This window comes from Rhinatrema bivittatum, chromosome 7, assembly GCF_901001135.1.
Source record: "Rhinatrema bivittatum chromosome 7, aRhiBiv1.1, whole genome shotgun sequence".
Classification (NCBI taxonomy): domain Eukaryota; kingdom Metazoa; phylum Chordata; class Amphibia; order Gymnophiona; family Rhinatrematidae; genus Rhinatrema; species Rhinatrema bivittatum.
The window spans coordinates 210,203,694-210,227,909 of record NC_042621.1 but is presented as its reverse complement, the minus strand read 5'-3'; the positions used below and the strand labels follow the sequence as shown (position 1 = coordinate 210,227,909).

The window sequence follows — 24,216 nt, the reverse complement described above, 5'->3', positions numbered from 1 at the left end:
AAATCCCGTGCAGAACCACATTTAGTAGAAAGGTCATCCCCAGCCTGTACAAGCTGTGTCGCAGCCGCTTGCAAACACTGCTAGCTAAGGTAGACGGAAGAGTGCATTTCACCTGCGATATCTGGACCGCCATGAATGCTGCACATTCTTACCTCTCTCTGACAGCACACTGGTGGGACATGGCTGAGGCAAGGGCAGCCAGCAGCTCTATTACTGAAGAAGTATCAGGGTGGAGGTGGGCTTTACTGCACACCAAACTGACGGACCAGGCCCATACCGCAGCCAATATTTTAGCATGCATCAGACAGATGCTGGAGGGCTGGCAACTACACCAGCAAGACAGGAAAACGCAGGCAGGGTCTTTTGTCACAGACAATGGTGCAAACATGGTTAAGGCAATAACCGATGGGCGCTTTAAGAACATCCGATGTTTTGCACACACTCTGCACCTGGTAGTGAAGTCAGCTCTGGGCTAGGAGTCCAATGACAAAGAGAATGAATACCTGCATAGGTTAATTCAGAAGTGCAGGAACATAGCAGCACACTTCCACAGAAGTGTTAAGGCAGGCAGGTTCTCAGACAAAAGCAGACTGATTTGGATATGCCTCACAAGCGTCTCATTCAAGACATTGCCACCCGGTGGAATTCCACCTTTATGATGCTGGAGAGGTTACTGGAGATGCAGACACCCCTTCATGAACTTTCTGGTATGGACATAGGTGTGCAGAATCCCCTAGGGCATCATGATTGGTTAGTCATGAGTCAGCTGGTAAAAATCCTGCAGCCCTTCATGGAATTCACGGACGAGCTGAGTTCCAGAAGTTCCACCTTGGCCGACATCATCCCTATAGTTAATTTCCTGGATGAACATTTGGAGGCCTTTAAACAGGAAGAGGGAATGACTGCTGAGGTGCTGCAGTGTCTGGAAGTTTTGCAGCAGCAGGTGAAAGACAGATTAAGGCCTTTAACAGACAACTGCACATACATGCTCGCCTCTGTCTTTGATCCCCGTGTGAAAGGTAAACTCGCCCTACAGTCCAAATGTCTGTCATTTGTGAAGGAGCTGCTGTTAGCAAAGGTCCGTGAACAGGAGCGCCATAGGCAGAGACAGATTAGGCTTGAAGCAGAGATAGCGACAGATAGTACCTCCTCCTCCACGTCAGAAAGCCCAAGGCATGTTGCCCATAAAGATTCATCAGTTGTGCAATGGGCGAGAGAGAAAGCAGCTGGATTGAGTGACTCTGAGCTCGCCCAAGCACAGGAGACAGCAGCACAGCTGTCAGTCACATGGTATCTCTCAGAGCCGATAGAGAAAATGCAGACAGATCCGCTGGCATATTGGGCAAACAAGTCAACTGTCTGACCACACCTAGCCAAAGTGGCTCAGCGATATCTGTCATGTCCACCAACCAGTGTGCCCAGTGAACGTGTCTTTTCAATGACAGGGGATATCATGAGCCCTCACCGCTCAAGGCTGGCACCAGAGTTGATGGAAATGCTAGTGTTTTTGAATGTAAACCTGCCTTTGCTTGGGTTTCCAAATTTTCCCTGTGAATGGCAAGATGAATAAAAGCAATTCAAAGCCTTACAGCAGCTCCAATTGCCTCCTATGCAGCACATGTACCTGACATGAAACGCTGTGCAAGACCGTCAACTGTCCAGGCCTTGTGTTCCTACAAGTGTTTGACCTCGATTGTGGTGCCTGTTCATCCAGGCCTTGTGTTCCTACAAGTGTTTGACCTCGATTGCTCTGCCTGTTCATCCAGGCCTTATGTCCCTAGGTGGGATTGACTTCTGTCCTCAACTGCTTTTCCTGTCAGTCCAGGCCTTATGTTCCTACAAGTGTTTGACCTCGATTGCTGTGCCTGTTCATCCATGCCTTGTGTTCCTACAAGTGTTTGACCTTGATTGCTGTTCCTGTTCATCCAGGCCTTGTGTTCCTACAAGTGTTTGACCTCGATTGCTGTGCCTGTTCATCCAGGCCTTATGTCCCTAGGTGGGATTGACCTCTGTCCTCGACTGCTTTGCCTGTCAGTCCAGGCCTTATGTTCCTACAAGTGATTGACCTCGATTGCTGTGCCTGTTCATCCAGGCCTTGTGTTCCTACAAGTGTTTGACCTCGATTGCTGTGCCTGTTCATCGAGGCCTTGTGTTCCTACAAGTGTTTGACTTTGATTGCTGTGCCTGTTCATCCAGGCCTTATGTCCCTACCAGGGCTTGACCTCTAACGCTGTGCCTGTTTGTCCAGCTTGGAGCTAGGATACAGTTTTCATGACCTTCATAATATGGGTCATTTTCCCAAGCTGTTTCTTTGTTGCTACATTAATGTTTCTAGTGCTATAGAAAACTGGTGGTAGATGTACTCTAGTTCATCCTCTGTGTTCCCATTGTTTACAGAGGCACTGTACGGTGCAAAGTCAACATAGGTTGATATTGCAGATTTGGACTTGAGTAGCACTGTTCTTATTTCTGAGAGCTCTTCAAGTTCCTTTGTCATCAGCTGAAGTGCGTAAGTACAGTCGGTATTCACTAGACGCCAACGGAATTCACTAGACACCAACGGTATACACTAGACGCCAACGGTATTCACTAGATGCCAACGGTATTCACTAGACGCCAACGGAAACACCCCACTCTAGGGGTGAACCCGTTCTAGGGAGTCCTTTCCTGCACAAAGGAAAGGGAACTCTCTCCTGGGCCAGCCTGTCTTTCCCGTATCAAAACCAAAGGGACCAGACTACCTCCACTCTGCCAGCCTGTCTTGCCCCTATCAGCTTTCTGCCACTCTGCTTTGCTGCCATACACCAGATGACTCACTTAACTCCTTGTGGTGTTCTTGCCACTCTCATGGTTCCTCAGTGTGTTGGTGCTAGTCTATCTGCTTGCTGTGTTCCCCCTTCATTGTGCTGTTGGATGTCAATGCCACTTGTTTTGCCGCTTTGCCTGTCGTGCTGCCTTCGATGGTTCATGCATCTGCTATCGGTGCTCTCTTTTGAAGCTGTGGTGTGTTTTTGACATTCTCACTGCTGCTTTGTTCCTCTGTTAAAGCACTCTTGCCACTTCTGGTACCCCTTTGTACCTTTACAGTGCCTTAGGCTATTCATGCCACTTTGGTGCCACTTTGCCACAGTCTAAGTACCTTGGAGCTCTTTTGTTGTTGTGATGATTGCTCCCCAGAAGTTTCATGAAAATTGATAAGAAAACCCTAATTCTGCAGCCAAAAATAGGCTGGAAATCCTTCCCCCATTGACTTTAATGGGAACCGGAAACGTATTCACATATCGACGTATCGGATTCTCCATACGTCCGAATGCAACGGAAATGACCCCCGATGAATACGTATCCCGAATGCAACAAATTTTTTTGGCTGCACACCCCTAGTGTTTTGTCCATTAAAAGCATTAGTCAGAAGAAAGAAATACAGCTACAAGAGAAAACATTCAGAAATCATTTACATGTCCTAACTTTGGTAAAAATTTCAGAAGGAAACAAGAACTAAAGTAACATCTGAAAATCAATAAAGGGAAGAGGCTGTGTTGAACTATAGAAAATGGTAAAACCTTTTATAATAAAGTAAACCTTATGACTTATCTAGAAAATCACACTGATGAGAAACAATTTACATGTTCTGATTGTGACTGAAGTTTCATTTGGAATGAAAATTCCACCTAGTAGCAAGATCATGCTCAAGTAGAGAATGAAATAAAAGCTCATTTAACAAAAATTATACTGATGATAGATCTGACAAATGGCAAGTAAATCCATAAGATGACAATGATGCATCACGCCACTTTGCCTTTGTAATATACCCCTCATGCCAAATGGTTAGAGTAATGAGCTACAAACTAGGGATACCAGAGTTTAACTCCTAATGCCAATCCTTCTGACTTTGGGCAAGTCACGTTACCCTCCATTGCCTTAGGTACAAACTTAGGGCCTGATTCACTAAGGTTTTTCTTCCATTCTGTGTCTATGGGAAAAGTACTTAGCGAACCAGGCCCTTAGGGAAATGCCTATGGTGCCTGGATGTAATCTGATTTCATGTGACTGAATGGTGGAATACAAATCAAATCAAATCAAATAAATAAATAAATATACCTTAGGGATCTTTCTGATACTCAGAATTGTAGTGATATCCAGACATTATACCTTGGGGTACTTTCTGTCACTCTTCCTTGCTGCCACATCCCAGACTCTACACCTTGAGGTGTTCTTGTCACTATGGGGTTCTGATTTGCACCTCCCATGGTTCCTTTGTGTACTAATGCCATTCTTTCTGCTGCTTTGCCCCTTGATTGCTGCCTTAGGGTTTTTCCTGCCATCTTTTCTGCTTTATTCCCCTTTCATTGTGCTGTAGGATATTGATGCCATTCTCTGTATCACTTTGACTCATGCTGCCTTTGAGGATTCATGCCAATGTTACTGTGCCCTCTTTTGAATGTATGAATTTATTAAAACTTTTTTGATCTTTGAGATAGGGAAGGGAAGGAAAAGACCTCATTTCAAGTAAGACCGTAGTATGGGCACAAATGGGCTGATTGGGCAGACTGGCTGTCAACACTGTTTCTAGTTATTTTAGTTCTACCATATTAGTTTAGCTTACACCATGTTTGCTCTACCTTTAAAGAAAGCATAGCAATTTAGCATTAGCACTATTTTTAAATCATTATTATTATCACTGGGCTCAATATTCAACTGTATCTGACTAAGGATTCATCAAAATGCTATAAATTTCACATGAATAACACCTGTGATAAGGAAAAGAAGTGTGGCTATGATAATTTTGTTGTTAACTTACCATGAGCTATCCATAGGTACTTTATTGCACCTTTGAGATTTTTACTTTGTAAGATGTAAAATGGATGGAGCGAGAGAGCGAGAAGCAGAGAGAGATAGAGACTCTTTATAAGACCTTGATAGTAGTTCATTATTTATTTCACTATAGGAGGGCCAGCTAATTACTCGAGGTGAGGTTTTGGTAGTGGTTTAGGGTTTTGGGGCCAGTTTGGCATGCAGAGTGAGATGTATGAACAGCACAGTAGACCTCGGTGAAGATTTGACATCATTTGGAGTGAGGAAAGTCTTACAAAAATGAGATTTCTACAATGTTCTCTCGCCCAAGCTTATTAGTATCCTGTTATAGATTCCATCTCAAAACTCTAAAACACCAGCAGAACCTCACCTCGAGTTACTAGATGACTCTTCTATAGTGATATCAATAGTTAAATACTGTGAAGGCCTCCCTGGAGGCTTTCTCTCTTTCCCGCCCCTTTCCCCAGAAATGGCCAAAATGCAGTCTATATCACACAGCTTATAATCAGGAAAAAATGTGTAGCTATTTCCAGCATTAAAAATATGCAATACTGCCCCTCATTTTCATTGTTGGATGATGGACGAGAAGGTGGACCCTTTGCCCGAAGGGGAGTTGGCTCTACCTGAGAGGGTGAACCCCCGCAGGTCCCCACCATCGGGAGGCGAGGTCAAGCTGGGGCAGGGGCCAGCTGGAGCTTCGCCAATACCAACCCCGTTCCCCGCGGTTTGAGCCTTTGGGTGCCGGGGCTGGCTGGTCTTAGGTGGGCCCCTGTGACGGTAGTTGGGTGGCAGCCAGAGAGATCATCGATAGCCATGCCAAGATCAGAAGCCAGAGAGTCACCGAGAGCCAGTCCGAGGTCAAAGCCAGAAGAATCACCGAAAGCCAGTCTGAGGTCAGAAGCCAGAAGATCCGTTCACAGGAACCAAGGATGGGAGGAGGAACTGGAGCAGGAACAGGACTCGGAAGGCAGGAACAGGACTCGGAAGGCAGGAACCAGGACTCGGAAGGCAGAAACAGGAACAAAGACACAATGAAGCAAGAACTCCACAAAATGAAGCAGGCTCATTGCCAAGTCAAGGAACAGGAAGAAGAAGCTCCGTGAAGTAGTCGCAGGCCTCAGACGTTATCCGGGAGGCTAAACTACACTTTGTGTGGCTGGCCCTTTAAATGATCACAAGAGGTGCGGCTGCATGCCTAGGGAGTGCCCAGCCCAGAGAGGGTTGCAGGAGGCATCGGCCTGCAGCCTTGCACTGCAAAGAGGCTGTCTGAGGTCGTCCTCCCTGCCGCGAGGGGCAGTGCAGGCCTGGCGGCAGCAGCCACAAAGATAGATGAGGCTAGGTGTGAGCGTCGAGGAGGCTCCCGGTGCCAGAGGGGAAATTAGGAAGAGCTGGCCACGGCCTTCCGCAGCCGGGACGCCTAACATTCATTAATCCTGCTCTTATGAAAAATTTGCATGCATCCAATGCAATACCGTAAATATCATGGGCAATAACACATTTTGATGAATAACCCTGTAAGTTACTAGAGATATTCAGTGGCATGGCTATGCCACTGAATATCTGGGCAAAAATTGCTACTTAGCCAAATAAGTTATATCCAGTTAAGTTGGACCAACTCTATGGCTGGTCTAACTTATCCGATTAACTTAACCAGATATGAGCAAATATCACTACTTATCTGGTTAACCGGATAAGAGCGCTACCTTGATCTGCCAACTGCTAACCCCTCTTTTTATGCAGTTAAATGATAGCTGTATAAGTGAGTTATTTGGCTAAATAGTGACTGCTGAATACACCTGGATATTGAGCGGTCTACAAGCTGGCCGGATAAGTCCTACTTATCCGGCTATTGAGCGCTGAATGTGCTTTGAATATGCCTCCCATAATTATTATTCTCATTAACATTACAAGCATTGAAGCTCAAAGCATTGACGCTCAAAGAAAACCCTTCCAGCACACCCCATGCTCCCCCTAACTCCCCCCCCCCCCCCCCCCCCCCCCGCCTTTTAGCCTCTTCAGCCTCCCCCCCCCCGCCTTCTTTACCATATCATTCCCTCCCTTACCTCTACCTCCCCTTTCGCATATATTCTCCCCCCCTTTCCCTCTCCCCTCACCCCTCCCCCCCAACGTTGTAAATAAGTTCACATATGTAATATGTAATTTTAAACCCATATCTTTCCAATTAAGTTATCCATGCTTGCTTTCTCTTTTCTCTCGTACTTCGCTTTTTACCTTGTTCTTTTTATCCAATTATTATCCAATTTCTCCCAGTTAAACCCCCTTGTTCAATGTAATTTCCTTTCTCAGTTAATTGTGAACCGACATGATGTGTCCTACGAATGCCGGTATATAAAAATGTTAAATAAAATAAATAAATAAATAAAGAAAATATCCCAAGACACACTATAACATATTTAAATGCAAAAGAAAACAGATGCAAAAGCCCTTACATATTTGGGTTTTCAGTAATGAGTCCACCTACTGTGGCTGAAGATATTAATGGAGATAGTATCAAAGAAAAAGCAAGCATATATAAAAGGCTAATGAAATTCAATAGATAGCTACAATTAAATTCTAAAGAGGTCTAAGCAAAATTAAGTAGTCATATCTATCCCTATCCTGTAGAGTTGGAGTCAAGGGAACACCCACTAATATCTTCCCAGACAGGAATGCTGAAAGTTGTGAAAATACAAAAGTAGCGCCTAGCTGCATTAATGTAGGCCTTAATAACAAAGACTGCTTTCTCTTCTTTTGGGTAACACAAGCTAAATCAGGAAACATTAAAATCTTACATCTTTTAAAAAGGATACTGTGATATCTAAAGAAGTGTTTTAAAAGTAATTCCCTATCTGTATCAAGTGCCAGCTGTACTAACAGCACTGCCAAAGTTACCAACAAAGGCCCAGACTTTTCTAAAATATGAGAAATATTTGAACTATCAAAAGATAAAGGTGGATGTTGCTCATCAGATGCAATTCTCTTCCCTTGGCGGAGATATATTTTGGAAACTGGTGGAAAAGCAGAAGGTGGCACCTTTAAAATATGCACAGCATATTGCTTACACATATCATATGGTGAAATCAAATTTCCTTTTGGAAATTTAACAAATGGTGATTTCTACAACTAGCCATATTTTCCAAAAGTTCAAATTATATTTCACCAAAACTTGATCATTAACTTCGATTTGCTCAGTTTGAGTATCCAGAGAGTCTAAATCCTGTTCTAATTTATTAGTCTGGATTTTAACTTCCAAAACCCCTCATTTACTTTCTCAAGTTTGTCTGAAAGCCATTTGATTTGAGCAGATGTAGATAGCTGCAATCACATTCCAAAGAGTCTCCAAGTTAAAAGTCACAGGGCTTATAAATGATTTCTTGGGAGACCTCAAAACACCAACCTGGTCTCACATAGAGTGATCTCTTTCTAGTTCCAGCTGGTATTCAGAAAACTTGCTGTACTTTGTCAGGAGCAGCAGGAAGGAACTGAACTTGTAGCCATGGGTGTTTAAGGCCAGAGGATCTTGCCATGGAACCACAGGGATTCTGAATTAGCAAGAACCTTGCAGAAAATACTAAGTGAAGTGAAGAGAAGTTAGGGTGAACTGCCTCCAGAGACTCCCTATTGGACCAGCATTTGGTGTGTCTCAAATAGAGGGCTGTAAGGAGCTCTAATCTGATACACCTTTGCTGGTCGAAACAGTCCACACTGAGCTTGCTAGAGATATCCTGTTGCCTGGACATGTTCCTATATTTCCTGATTCCTGGTCTTTGGATATTTTCCTTCTTCCCGCTTTGGTCCTCGGTGTCAGCTACACTCCTGCTTTCTGTTACAGTCCTGGTTTTTAAAGCAATGTACGCTAGACTCTCCTTAAAAATCCAGGAACAGGCATTTAGCCTGGTCCACTTAAGATAGCCACAAGAGAATCCTGGTTGCAGGGCATTTCCCCTGGGAAGAGGGATAAAATGCTAGGGCCCAGAGGGAAAGAGATGTCCCAAGCAACACTACAAGGAAGCAGGGACTTTGCTAAACAACTTATGTGAGTACAATTTTGTAGGGGTGTGCATTCGTTTTGAACGCATATGTAAAACGCAAATTATATTTTTAAAAGAGAAAAAAAAGGTTTGAGCAGAAACGCATCGCGAGTTCCAACGTATTCAACATAGCTATGTTGAATACGTTGAACCTAAATAAACACTTAAACCCCCCACCCTCCTGACCCCCCCCAAGACTTACCAAAACTCCTTAGTGGTCCAGCGGGGAGTCAGGAAGCCATCCCTGTATTCCTTTGCGAGGAGCACGTGACGTCGGCGTCACGTCGGAGTGACGCGGACGTCATGTGATTCACCGCGCCTCCGCTCCCGGACCCCGGTTGGACCCAACCGGAATTTTTGGCCAGCTTGGGGGGGTCAGGAGGCCCCCCCAAGCTGGCCAAAAGTTCCGGTTGGGTCCAATGGGGGTCCCGGAGCGACCTCCTGCCACATGACCTACCTGTCACGTGGTAGGAGTACAAGATGGCGCCGGTGACCATGTGACAGGGGCTGACCAATGGCACGGCAGCCCATGTGACACAGGCTATCGGCGCCATGAGGAAATCGCAGACGAGTGCAGGGATGGCTTCCTAACTCCCCGCTGGACCACCAGGGAGTTTTGGTAAGTCTTGGGGTGGGATTAAGGAGGGTGAGGGGTTTAAATTTTTATTTAGGGAACCGGTGAACGTATGGATAGACCCTCAACTTATGGAATTCTCCATATGTCCATATTGAACGAAATCGACCCTCAACTTCAACTTATCAACTTATCAACAAAAACATTTTGTCTGCACATCCCTACAATTTTGCATTTCTGTTTTCAGCACTACTAAGATAGGAAGACTTGTGTTTTGTTTATTTCTGATTGTAATTAATAAAGACTTTAAAAGGATAGCCAGAGTTAAGCCAAAGACTGCTCATGGTGTCTCATGGTCCTTCCTGGTTCCTGCTTCCACATGGAAAGTCCTGGCAGCTGCCTGTACCCAAAGGCTCAACCCGTGACTGCTACAGGCAGAACACAGAGGCTCTGGACCTCCTGACCTCTCTAAGGTACACCCCTGCCTAGACCTTGTATCTACTTTCTGTCCCCAGTGAAGCAAGCTGTGGCACACTGCTTTGGGTTCCTGGCATACAGGGGACCATTTCATTTCTTTCTCTCCCTCTGCTGCTGCAGTCCCAAGGAAGTCATCAATGGGGGGCAGCATCAGATGGTCAAATTCCCCTCTATTTATTGAGCTACCAGAACAGTCCTCTCCTCGGTGGAAAGTAACAGGCTCTCTCCTGTCATTGCTCCCTCCAATAAAGCCATCCCTGAGGTTGTCAATGCAACCTGTTTTACCATAAAGGCATCAGTCATGCCAGAAGCAGAAACTTCAGCAGCCAATGGCTCAGAGGAGAAATCCTACAACTTGTTTTTCTATTTAACCATGATAAGGTAAAGACCAAATTCAGATGTTCTGATCAGACTGTACTGTCACCATCTTGCCTCCACTCCATCAAGGTCTTATTTTTTTTAATTAATGTTTCATTATACATTTTGTAGCATGTGCCTTTAAACAGGAAACAAGCATATTATATAAGTTTCTGCAAATATATTGAATTATGGTTCATTTATTGACTACTTCACAATGGTACTATACAGTAAATATATGATAAGTTCTCAGACAGCAGATTGAATACAATGAGAGTTATTGTAAGAGACTGTAATATTTGTGGATGTCCTGTGATAAAAGGAAAACATGATGAATGTCAATTTGTAATTTTCTAGCCTTACACCTCTAAGATCGAATGCAGTGGTTCCCAAACCTAGTCTATGGTCCTGCAGCAAGATAAGTTTTCTGGTACAATTTCTCCAAAAGAATAATTTACTTGTATCAATTAACAGCCTGTGACTTTTTTTTTTTGAAGGGTCAGTATAATCTACTTTTAGCTGCCCAGCATGGTCTGTTTGAATCCATGCAATAAGTCTTGACTCTAAACAGCATTTTCTTTTTCTTACTATTGTGTACATCTACCAAAGTCAGATTTCTTTCCATAGACAAGCATATTCCATCATTCTTGAGATGGCCTCAGCAAAATCTTTTCCTGTGCACAGGCCAACCTCAAGCAATGTCCAGACTAAAAGGTATTGCATGGTCTGCCTCTCATCACAATTGCTGTAGGTTTCAGATCTGTGATTCCCAAACCTGGCCTAATAACCCCACAGTCAACCAGTTTTTTAGGGTATCCACAATGAATATACATGTGATAAATTTGTATGTACTGCACAGTATAGGATTTTGCTGAGGCCATCTCAAGAGGGATGGAATATGCTTGTCTATAGAAAGAGATATGACTTTGGTAGATGTACTAGGGGTGTGCATTCGGTCCCTACGTATTGGCAATCCACAATGGATGTGGCCATATTTGTTGTATTTGTGGGGAAGCGAAACGTATCGCAATTCCCCACGAATACACAAATCTTTGCCGAATTATTTGGCAGCCTAAAGAAACCAATTTAAACAACCCCCCCACCCTCTTGACCCCCTCGAGAATTACCAAAACTCCCTGGTGGTCCAGCGGGGGTCCAGGAGCCATCCCATGCACTCACACCCTCGGTCCCGGTTTCAAAATGGTGCCAATAACTTTTGACCTACTATGTCACAGGGGCTACCGGTGCCATTGGTCAGCCCCTGTCACATGGCCATCGGCAGCATGTTGTGTTCCTAACATGTGACAGGGGATGACCAATGGCACCGGTAGCCCATGTGACATAGTATGGGCAAAGGCAATCGGTGCCATTTTGATTACTGGCAGCCGACGGTCCGAGTGCAGGAGGTCGCTCCTGGACCCCCGCTGCACCACCAGGGACTTTTGGCAAGTCTTGGGGGACCCTCCCGACCCCCACAAGACTTGCCAAAAGTCCAGCAGGGGTCCGGGAGTGACCTCCTGCACTCCGGCCATCGGATGCCAGTACTCAAAATGGCACCGATCGCCTTTGCCCTCACTATGTCACAGGATAGGAGCACAAGATGGCACCAATGGCCATGTGACAGGGGCTGACAAATGGCACCGGTAGCCCCTGTGACATAGTAGGTGAAAGGCTACTGGTGCCATTTTGAAACCAAGACCGAGGGTGTGAGTGCAGGGGATGGCTCCTGGAACCCTTGCTGGACCACCAGGGAGTTTTGGTAAGTCTTGGGGGGGGGGGTCAAAAGGGTTGGGGGGGGTTGTAGTTAATTTAATTTTAGCGGGAGAATGAATAGAAATTGACGTATTAACGTATCGGGGCAACATATGGCCGAATGCAACACATCTGCCCCCGACGAATCCGAATCCCGAATGCAATGTATGGCGTCCCTCTGCACATCCCTAAGATGTACACAATAGTAAGAAAAAGAAAATGCTGTTTAGAGTCAATACTTATAGCTTGGATTCAAACAGACCATGCTGGTCAGTTAAAAGTAGATTATACTGACCCTTCAAAAAAAAAAATCACAGGCTGTTAACTGATACAAAGCAAATTAATCTTTTGGAGAAAATTGTACCTTCAAAGTGCATTAATTTTTTTCTAGCTACAAAGAGGTCAATAATCCAAAGGAGTTAGCTGGACAAACCCCAACATTTTAAATTTACCCCCAGCTCACCAGCCAAATTTTGTTCTGGCAAACTGTTGCCAGGAAAACATTTATCCAGTCAAAAATAGGCAGTGTTTACTTTAGGGTGTCCAGGGGTGTGGATTCACTTTGTTTGGGCAGCCCTGATATTCAAAGCTGTCCAGTTAACTTTATTTGGCTGTTACCAACTGAATATGATCCTCTAAAATGATAAAAAATTAACAAACAATATAGTTTAGCACAGCCATAAAATATACCTTACTTTTAGAAGCAGCACGCAGATTGAATCGAACCACTTGCATGGAGTCTGCTTGAATGCGAAGTTCATAATGTTTTGTTGCTTCATAGTCCAACAGTTTTACAGTGAAGATAGCACCTGTAGTGTTATCAATGCTGAACATACCTGAAATGTGGGGGGATTTATTTTTAATTATTTTCATTTATTTTTTCTTTCTTAATGCAGCTTTTACAACATTTTTTCACCCTCAGAATGTCAAACATTAAAGATTATTTATGAGAAGATGTATCAGATAAGAATAATTATTTTTAAAACACTAGGATAAATGGACATATCTGAATATATAAAAATATGGATCTATTTACATTTCAGTCTGATTAGACTAACAATAATAAATAAACGTTGATTTGATCATTCAGCTAGTTGTACATATGGGGTAGATTTTCAATAGAATATCTAACTGTAAAATTCACATGAGCTTTTAAGCCTGCACACAATTTTGATTTTCAGACACATGGTGCCAGCAAAAATAGTGCATTAGTATGGGATTGTTATGAAGCTAAGGTAAAGTTGCTTACCTGTTACAGCTGTTTTGTGAAGGCAGCAGTTCAGCAGTCTCACATAGGAGTGACATTATCCTGACTGCTTTGACAAGGGCATGTTTTTCAGAGCTTTTCTGGAGATTCATAGAGGTCTCTTTGCATTCATGATAGTTCCCACACATTGCAACCCCTTGTTACTCTTTGTACTAAATAAATAAATAAAATATGTCTTACTGGGTCGGACCAAGGATCCATTAGGTCCAGTATCCTGTGTCCAACAGTGGCCAATCAAGTCACAAGTACCTGGCAAGTACCCCAAAATTAAGTAAATAGATCTGAAGCTACTAATCCTTATGGATTAATAGTAGTTTATGGACTTCTCCTCTAGAAACTTATCCAAAAAATTTTTAAACCCAGCTACACTAACTGCTGTAAACACATCCTCTGGCAATGAATTCCAGAGCTTAATTATGTGTTCAGTGAAAAGGAATTTTCTCCGATTTGTTTTAAATGAGCTATTTCCTAACTTCCTAGAGTGCCCCCTAGTCCTTGTATTATCCGAAAGAGTAAATAACTGATTCACATTTACACGTTCAAGCCCTTTCATGATTTTATAGACCTCTATCATATCCCCCCTCCCCCCCCTTCAGCCAATTCATCTCATAAGAAATAAGAACATAATAAATTGCCATGCTGGGTCAGGCCAAGGGTCCATCAAGCCCAGCATCCTGTCTCCAACAGAGGCCAAACCAGGCCACAAAAACCTGGCAATTACCCAAACACTAAGAGGATCCCATGCCACTGATGCAATTCACAGCAGTGGCTATTCCCTAAGTAAACTTGATTAATAGCCGTTAATGGACTTCTCCTCCAAGAACGTATCCAAACCTTTTTTGAACCCAGCTACACTAACTGCACTAACCAGATCCTCTGGCAACAAATTCCAGAGCTTTATTGTGCGTTGAGTGAAAAAGAATTTTCTCCAATTATTCTTAAATGTGCTACTTGCTAACTTCATGGAATGCCCCCTAGTCCTTCTATTATTCTAAAGTGTAAATAACCAAGTCACTTCTACTCATTCAAGACCTCTCATGATCTTAAAGACCTCTATCATATCCCCCCTTGGCCGTCTCTTCTCCAAGCTGAATGGCCCTAACCTCTTCAGCGTTTCCTCATAGGGGAGCTGTTCCATCCCCTTTATCATTTTGGTTGCCCTTCTCTGTACCTTCTCCATCACAACTATATCTTTTTAGAGATGGGGTGACCAGAATTGTACACAGTATTCAAGGTGCGGTCTCACCATGGAGCGATATAGAGGCATTATGACATTTTCCATTTTATTAACCATTCCCTTTCTAATAATTCCTAACATTCTGTTTACTGAGCCGACGTTTTTAAACTATTATCCACTATGATGCCTAGATCTTTTTCCTGGGTGGTAGCTCCTAATATGGAACCTAACATCGTATAACTACAGCAAGGGTTATTTTTCCCTATATGCAACACCTTGCACTTGTCCACATTAAATTTCATCTGCGATTTGGATGCCCAATCTTCCAGTCTTGCAAGGTCCTCCTGTAATGTAACATAGTCTACTTGTGATTTAACTACTCTGAATAATTTTGTATCATCCACAAATTTGATAACCTCACTTGTCGTATTCCTTTCCAGATCATTTATATATATATTGAAAAGCTCCGGTCCAAGTACAGATCCCTGAGGCACTCCACTGTTTACCCTTTTCCAATGAGAAAATTGACCATTTAATCCTACTCTCTGTTTCCTGTCTTTTAACCAGATTGTAATCCACAAAAGGATATCGCCTCCTATCCCATGACTTTTTAGTTTTCGTAGAAGCCTCTCATGAGGGACTTTGTCAAACACCTTCTGAAAATCCAAATACACATCTACCGGTTCACCTTTATCCATATGTTTATTAACCCCTTCAAAAAATGAAGCAGATTTGTTAGGCAAGACTTCCCTTGAGTAAATCCATGTTGACTGTGTTCCATTAAATCATGTCTTTCTATATGCTCTATGATTTTGATCTTGAGAATAGTTTCCACTATTTTTCCTGGAACTGAAGTCAGGCTCACTGGTCTATAGTTACCCAGATTGCCCCTGGAGCCTTTTTTAAATATTGGGGTTACATTGGCCACCTTCCAGTCTTCAGGTACAATGGATGATTGTAATGATAGGTTACAAATGTTATCTAATAGATCAGAAATTTCATTTTTTAGTTCCTTCAATATCCTAGGATGCATACCATCCAGTCCAGGTGATTTGCTACTCTTTAATTTGCCAATCTGGCCTACTACATCTTCCAGGTTCACAGTGATTTTGTTCAGTTCGTCTGACTCATCAACCCTGAAAACCATCTCTGGAACTGGTATCTCCCCAAAATTCTCATTAGTAAACACGGAGGCAAAGAATTAATTTAGTCTTTCTGCAATGGCCTTATCTTCCCTAAGAGCCCCTTTAACCCCTCAGTCATCTAATGGTCTAACCGACTCCCTCACAGGTTTCTTGCTTTGGATATATTTTTAAAAGTTTTTATTATGAGTTTTTGCCTCTATGGCCAACTTCATTTCAAATTTTCTCTTTGCCTGTCTGATCAATGTTTTACACTTAACTTGACAATGCTTATGTTTTATCCTATTTTCATTCATATGGATCCTTCTTCCAATTTTTGAAGGAAGTTTTTTTTGGCTAAAATAGCCTCTTTCACCTCCAAGCTGAACAGCCCTAACCTCTTTAGTCTTTCCTGATAGGGGAGCCATTCTATCCCCTTTTTCATTTTGGTCACCCTTCTTTATACTTTCTCCAGTGAACTATATCTTTTTTGAGTTGCAGCAACCAGAACTGCACTAGTATTTATGGTGTGGTCTCATATGGAGTGATACAGAAGCATTATGACATCCACATTGTATTTACCATTCCCTTCCTAATAATTCCTTACATTCTGTTTGCTTTTTTTTTTTATCAACACAGCACACTGAGCTGACGATTTCAATGTATTATCCACTATGACACCTAGCTCTCTTTCCTGGTGGTAACTCCTAAGATAAAACCTAACATCGTGTAACCACAGCGATGGTTATTTTTCCCTAAATGCATCACCTTGTACTTATCCATATTTCATTTCATCTGCCATTTGGACATCCAATCTTCCAGTTTCACAAGATCCTCTTGCAATGTATCACAATCCATTTGAGATTTAACTGTTCTGCATTATTTTGTTTTATCCACAAATGTAAGCACATCACTCATTGTTAGAGATGTGAATCGTGTGATCGATCGTCTTAACGATCGATTTCGGCTGGGGGGGGAGGGAATCGGATCGTCACGGTTTTGTTTTTTTAAATATCATGTAAATCATAAATTGGGGGAGGGCGGGAAAACCGGCACACTAAAACATCCCTAAAACCCACCCCGACCCTTTAAAATAAATCCCCCACCCTCCCGAACCCCCCCCCCAAAATGCCTTAAATTACCTGGGGTCCAGAGGGGGGGTCCCGGTGTGATCTTTTACTCTCGGGCCTCCGGTGCATTGTAGAAATGGCGCCGGCGCCATTTTCTTTTTTGTCCCCCGACGTCAGGAGCGTAGGAGATCATTCCCGGACCCCCGCTGGACCCCCAGGGACTTTTGGCCAGCTTGGGGGGGGCCTCCTGACCCCCACAAGACTTGCCAAAAGTCCAGCGGGGGTCCGGGAACGACCTCCTGCACTCGAATCGTTTTGCTGTACAAAATGGCGCCGGCCATACGGTGTACAAAATGCCGTACAAAATGGCGTACAAAATGGCATACAAAATGCCGTACAAAATGGCGCCGGCCATACGCTACCTTTGCCCTGTCATATGACAGCTAATATATATATTGTGATATCAATCCAATTTTATCAAACTTTATTGGTGAAAATTTTATAAAAGACAATCACAAATTATCCCAAAAAACCCCACATAATAGATATAACAATAAAATATGATCATACCCAATCATCCATCACATATCATCCACACTCATTTATTCAACCGCACATAAGATCTCATTTTCAAACTCCTAAACGTTCAAATGTTTCAACATATAAATACAAATCATCTTATAGCACATTGTGAAATGTAGATACAATAAATTTTGTAAGCAGAAAGAGTCTCATTGCATATAAATTTGTGCGTTACACAAACGCCAATCTTCTTAGTCTCCTTGTATTCTCTCTACATGTTTCGCCTTATCTCAGGCTTCTTCAGGAGAGCTTTTCCAAACAATCTCCCACTGCTCATGTATCCAACCACAGGGCTTTCTAAAAACATTTTAACACAATTTACAATATTTGAAATATTTAAATTAACATTTTTCACAAATCAATACTTTGTAAAATTGTTCAAATATTAGCATACCTGTACGTCCCAAAGAACTTGCCCAGACGCACAGTTTGACACTTCCCCGACTCCAAATTCACATCATCTCAACCATTCAAAACCGTGGAACACTTATCTCAGATTTACTTAAATCAAAAAGTAAAACCAATTAGAAACAGTAAAAGTAAATGAACTTTTCTCAAGAGATCACCAGCATGACAAAACTCCTTACCTTTCTTATCTTAGGCGAACAAACGCCATTACCGCATCTTAAGCAAACGCTTCCATCGAGTGGATCAACGGAAGTAAACCTATCCCCTCCTACTTCCTTTTAAACCAAGCTCTACCAATCAGACAACCTTAACAACCCACTATCTCCACCCTTAAAGAACATTACCTCCAAACTAATCAAAGGTGCTTCCATTCCAAACAGTCTCAAACCCGCCAAATTCAAACCTATCAGCCGAAGGCATTCAATTAGACTCTACGGTTCTAATCGAGAAAGCTTTAAAAACATGTTGCCCAATCGATTTTATCATTCAAACCCTTTTGGCCATAAAGTCTGTAAATTGAAAATCCATCGCTGCTCCTTTTGCAGTAGTATTTTATTTATATTACCACCCCGTCTAGCAGAAACCTTTTGTAATACAAAAAACCGGAGATCTTCCACCGCATGATTAAACTCCCGCCAATGTTTCACTAGGGGAGCTGTTTCCACAATGTTTCTAATTCTGCTGCAATGTTCTAGTATACGAAGCCTCACCATCCTTGATGTTTTTCCTACATACAAAAGCCCACATGGGCATTGCACAACGTACACTACCGAACTGGTTTGACATGTAGTAAGACTCTTTAAGAAAAACTTTTTCCCAGATACAGGATGTACAAAATCCTGTATTGTTAGACAAAGTTTGCATACACTACATTTAGTGCAAGGGGAGTGTCCACCTACTTGCTCATACATTTGTTCACTGTCACCCAAATCCGAATGGACTAAAATGTCCCTTACATTCCTAGATCTCCTAAAAGAAAACATAGGGGGATCCTGCATCCCCACAAAGCCACTTACAAGGTGCCAATGATTTTTAACAACCTGTATAAGATCCCCTACCCGATTAGAGTAGGGTAAGACACACACTAAAGATGGTGTATGTCGTGGTGGCTTCGGATGAAGTAATAGCTCTCTATTAATATAGCGAGCTCTTTTATAAGCTTTCTTTACTATACTTGTAGGATAACCCCTTGCACTAAATCTTTCCTGCAAATCTTTAGCATGGATCTTAAAAGATGGTAAATCAGAACAGATCCTTCGTATCCTAAAAAATTGCCCTACAGGGATGTTTTCTCTGATATGTTTGGGATGATAACTGTTAAAATGTAACAATCCATTCCTATCAATCGATTTCCGATAAAGCTCAGTTACAAATTTGCCGTCTCTCTTTCCCACCTTCATATCCAGGAATGATACCCACTGATGTTGAATATCACAAGTAAATCTAAGATTCACATCTTGTTCATTCAAATATTGAAAAAAGTTTTGAAACTCACATTGCGTACCAGACCAGATAACCAGGATATCATCAATATAACGGCACCATGACCTCACATGCCTGTACCATAATGAGGGATAAACAAATTTCTCTTCAAATGCTGAAACGTACAGGCAAGCGAGGTCAGGCGCCATCATTGCGCCCATTGCGGTTCCATGAACCTGCTGATAGAAATCATTTTGAAACATGAAAAATATCAATCGATTTCCGATAAAGCTCAGTTACAAATTTGCCATCTCTCTTTCCCACCTTCATATCCAGGAATGATACCCACTGATGTTGAATATCACAAGTAAATCTAAGATTCACATCTTGTTCATTCAAATATTGAAAAAAGTTTTGAAACTCACATTGCGTACCAGACCAGATAACCAGGATATCATCAATATAACGGCACCATGACCTCACATGCCTGTACCATAATGAGGGGTAAACAAATTTCTCTTCAAATGCTGAAACGTACAGGCAAGCGAGGTCAGGCGCCATCGTTGCGCCCATTGCGGTTCCATGAACCTGCTGATAGAAATCATTTTGAAACATGTTTCAAAATGATTTCTATCAGCAGGTTCATGGAACCGCAATGGGCGCAACGATGGCGCCTGACCTCGCTTGCCTGTACGTTTCAGCATTTGAAGAGAAATTTGTTTATCCCTCATTATGGTACAGGCATGTGAGGTCATGGTGCCGTTATATTGATGATATCCTGGTTATCTGGTCTGGTACGCAATGTGAGTTTCAAAACTTTTTTCAATATTTGAATGAACAAGATGTGAATCTTAGATTTACTTGTGATATTCAACATCAGTGGGTATCATTCCTGGATATGAAGGTGGGAAAGAGAGACGGCAAATTTGTAACTGAGCTTTATCGGAAATCGATTGATAGGAATGGATTGTTACATTTTAACAGTTATCATCCCAAACATATCAGAGAAAACATCCCTGTAGGGCAATTTTTTAGGATACGAAGGATCTGTTCTGATTTACCATCTTTTAAGATCCATGCTAAAGATTTGCAGGAAAGATTTAGTGCAAGGGGTTATCCTACAAGTATAGTAAAGAAAGCTTATAAAAGAGCTCGCTATATTAATAGAGAGCTATTACTTCATCCGAAGCCACCACGACATACACCATCTTTAGTGTGTGTCTTACCCTACTCTAATCGGGTAGGGGATCTTATACAGGTTGTTAAAAATCATTGGCACCTTGTAAGTGGCTTTGTGGGGATGCAGGATCCCCCTATGTTTTCTTTTAGGAGATCTAGGAATTTAAGGGACATTTTAGTCCATTCGGATTTGGGTGACAGTGAACAAATGTATGAGCAAGTAGGTGGACACTCCCCTTGCACTAAATGTAGTGTATGCAAACTTTGTCTAACAATACAGGATTTTGTACATCCTGTATCTGGGAAAAAGTTTTTCTTAAAGAGTCTTACTACATGTCAAACCAGTTCGGTAGTGTACGTTGTGCAATGCCCATGTGGGCTTTTGTATGTAGGAAAAACATCAAGGATGGTGAGGCTTCGTATACTAGAACATTGCAGCAGAATTAGAAACATTGTGGAAACAGCTCCCCTAGTGAAACATTGGCGGGAGTTTAATCATGCGGTGGAAGATCTCCGGTTTTTTGTATTACAAAAGGTTTCTGCTAGACGGGGTGGTAATATAAATAAAATACTACTGCAAAAGGAACAGCGATGGATTTTCAATTTACAGACTTTATGGCCAAAAGGGTTGAATGATAAAATCGATTGGGCAACATGTTTTTAAAGCTTTCTCGATTAGAACCGTAGAGTCTAATTGAATGCCTTCGGCTGATAGGTTTGAATTTGGCGGGTTTGAGACTGTTTGGAATGGAAGCACCTTTGATTAGTTTGGAGGTAATGTTCTTTAAGGGTGGAGATAGTGGGTTGTTAAGGTTGTCTGATTGGTAGAGCTTGGTTTAAAAGGAAGTAGGAGGGGATAGGTTTACTTCCGTTGATCCACTCGATGGAAGCGTTTGCTTAAGATGCGGTAATGGCGTTTGTTCGCCTAAGATAAGAAAGGTAAGGAGTTTTGTCATGCTGGTGATCTCTTGAGAAAAGTTCATTTACTTTTACTGTTTCTAATTGGTTTTACTTTTTGATTTAAGTAAATCTGAGATAAGTGTTCCACGGTTTTGAATGGTTGAGATGATGTGAATTTGGAGTCGGGGAAGTTTCAAACTGTGCGTCTGGGCAAGTTCTTTGGGACGTACAGGTATGCTAATATTTGAACAATTTTACAAAGTATTGATTTGTGAAAAATGTTAATTTAAATATTTCAAATATTGTAAATTGTGTTAAAATGTTTTTAGAAAGCCCTGTGGTTGGATACATGAGCAGTGGGAGATTGTTTGGAAAAGCTCTCCTGAAGAAGCCTGAGATAAGGCGAAACATGTAGAGAGAATACAAGGAGACTAAGAAGATTGGCGTTTGTGTAACGCACAAATTTATATGCAATGAGACTCTTTCTGCTTACAAAATTTATTGTATCTACATTTCACAATGTGCTATAAGATGATTTGTATTTATATGTTGAAACATTTGAACGTTTAGGAGTTTGAAAATGAGATCTTATGTGCGGTTGAATAAATGAGTGTGGATGATATGTGATGGATGATTGGGTATGATCATATTTTATTGTTATATCTATTATGTGGGGTTTTTTGGGATAATTTGTGATTGTCTTTTATAAAATTTTCACCAATAAAGTTTGATAAAATTGGATTGATATCACAGTATATATATTAGTTGTTAATTGGTTTGTGATATATTAATAATTTGCCAGTCTGGTTATCCTGTCATATGACAGGGCAAAGGTAGCGCCGGCGCCATTTCTACAATGCACCGGAGGCCCGAGAGTAAAAGATCATACCGGGACCCCCCCACTGGACGCCAGGTAATTTAAGGCATTTTGGGGGGGTTCGGGAGGGTGGAGGATTTATTTTAAAAGGTCGGGGTGGGTTTTAGGGTTGTTTTAGTGTGCCGGTTTTCCCGCCCTCCCCCATCCCCTCCCCCTTCCCCCGATTTATGATTTTTGACGATAAATCGGGGGAATTCCTATTAAATATCGCCTCTAACGATTTTTGATGATTTAAAATATATCGGACGATATTTTAAATCGTCAAAAAACGATTCACATCCCTACTCATTGTGCCCCTTTAAAGATCATTTACAAATTTATTAAAAAGCAACGGTCCTAGTACAGATCCCTGAGGTATTCCACTGTTTACCTTTTTCCACTGTGAAAAAAGACCATTTAATCTTATTCTCTATTTCCTGTCTTTTAACCAGTTTTGTAGTCAATGAAAGGATATCGCCTCCTATCCCATGACATTTTAGTTTTCTTAGAAGCCTCTCATGAGGGACTTTGTCAAACACCTTCTGAAAATCCAAATACACTTCATCTACTGGTTCACCTTTGCCCATATGTTTATTCACCCCTTCATAAAAATGAAGACACTAAGTCCAAGTTTGTGATAACAGGGAGAAAAACAATGGTTCAAGTTATATCTGTCAGGTCCTCTATGAATTCCAATTAAGGTGGCAGGGTGAATTTGAATTTGGAAAATTGAGGACAAATCCAAGCAACTCCAGCACTCAGATGGTTTTGTGTATGAACACATCTACTCTTGCTTGAGAGATGACTTTAATCAGCCACACATGGAATCCCAGTTTGTATCAGAATGCTACCTCAGCAGCAATATATTTTGTGTCTACCTATGGAGATGTTGCTATTATGTTCCCCCTCTCACAACTCTAATTTACTTCCAATATGCAAAATCTGTAGGCCTCTGATATTATCTGGAGGATATATCTTTCAGAAGTTACAATGGGTTGACAGGTCACACCAAACTACAAGCTTCCATCTATAGAGAATTCTGTCAGAATTGGAGTGCTGGCTATAATCTCTGAATTCAGTCAGGAACCTGTTCCTGGTTTTAACTGGGTAGCAGTGTGGGCCTCAGAGCATCTCCTTTGCTTTGGAAATATCTAAAGTTCTGATGTTGCCAGAGCTGTAAGTGCTTCTTCTGCTGGGAGAAATACTTCTGAGTCTGGTACCTCCTGAAAGAGAAGTTTAGACCAGAGGTTGTGATAGATGAAACAATCTGATGTTCACATGGTGATCCATCAGAATAGCCACAGCGATTCCTTCCTATGAATCCCTCATGCTCAAGACACATCTGTCTTTCCTGCATGTTATCATGGGGACCGTATACAAAAATTGGACTAGATAGATCTGATATTATGCTATATGTGACTGAAGTATAGCATTCTGATGCTGTCTTCTCCCAATATGGCCTAGGGTCTGATGCTCATGATCTAGGAGCACCAAGGTATTCATTTTAGCCGGTTTCAGGTTGGTCTGATCATTACAGATTGGTGTGGCAATTGGGACCAGTCAAATCTCTCAGTTGCCTGGATACAGTATTTCATGTCTGCCTTTTTCCCAACTAGGCAGCAAAGTATGGGGGGGTTTTCATATTCTTTTACAAACGTCCTGGTAAACAGGGTGGATGAGTACTACCTTTAACACTTTTGAGGCATCAAGACAACTGAGAGGCCAAAAAGGGTGCCCTGGACTCAACCTAAATTTGCCATTTGCCATTCCCTGAACAAAATTGCAAAAGTAGAAAGTCTCTGTTGGAGAACTACTCTTTGCTTGTGAAAGAAAAGGATCTGACGAGAGATCAGGTCAGTATTGCTGCTCAGAACCTAACCTCTCTGACCCATAAGGGAAATGCAATGAATGCTCTGAGGCGTTCTCTATAATAACTTGAGGCCAGATCTAAGATTGTACAGATCCTAGATTTGACGACCTTTTTGGCATCAGAGCCAATCATTGCCTAGGCAATGGAAGAGATTCCCTCTTAAAGGCTGTTCAGTTCTGACTTGATGCATTTGATGCCGATCTTGAAACTAAATTTTCATAAGAACATAAGAAATTGCCATGCTGGGTCAGACCAAGGGTCCATCAAGCCCAGCATCCTGTTTCCAACAGAGGCCAAACCAGGCCACAAGAACCTGGCAATTAACCAAACACTAAGAAGATCCCATGCTACTGATGCAATT

The 24,216-nt window shown here is 42.1% G+C and overlaps 1 protein-coding gene across 1 annotated transcript in view; it reads right to left on the bottom strand.

Moving 5' to 3' along the window:
- The window catches only part of PCDH15 (protocadherin related 15), a 2,056,285-nt gene that overhangs the window by 347,337 nt on the left and 1,684,732 nt on the right, over positions 1 to 24,216 (bottom strand). The window contains exon 26 of the mRNA XM_029609778.1: positions 12,699 to 12,839. Coding sequence (XP_029465638.1) covers positions 12,699 to 12,839 — 141 coding nt within the window. The remainder of the gene's footprint in view (positions 1 to 12,698; positions 12,840 to 24,216) is intronic.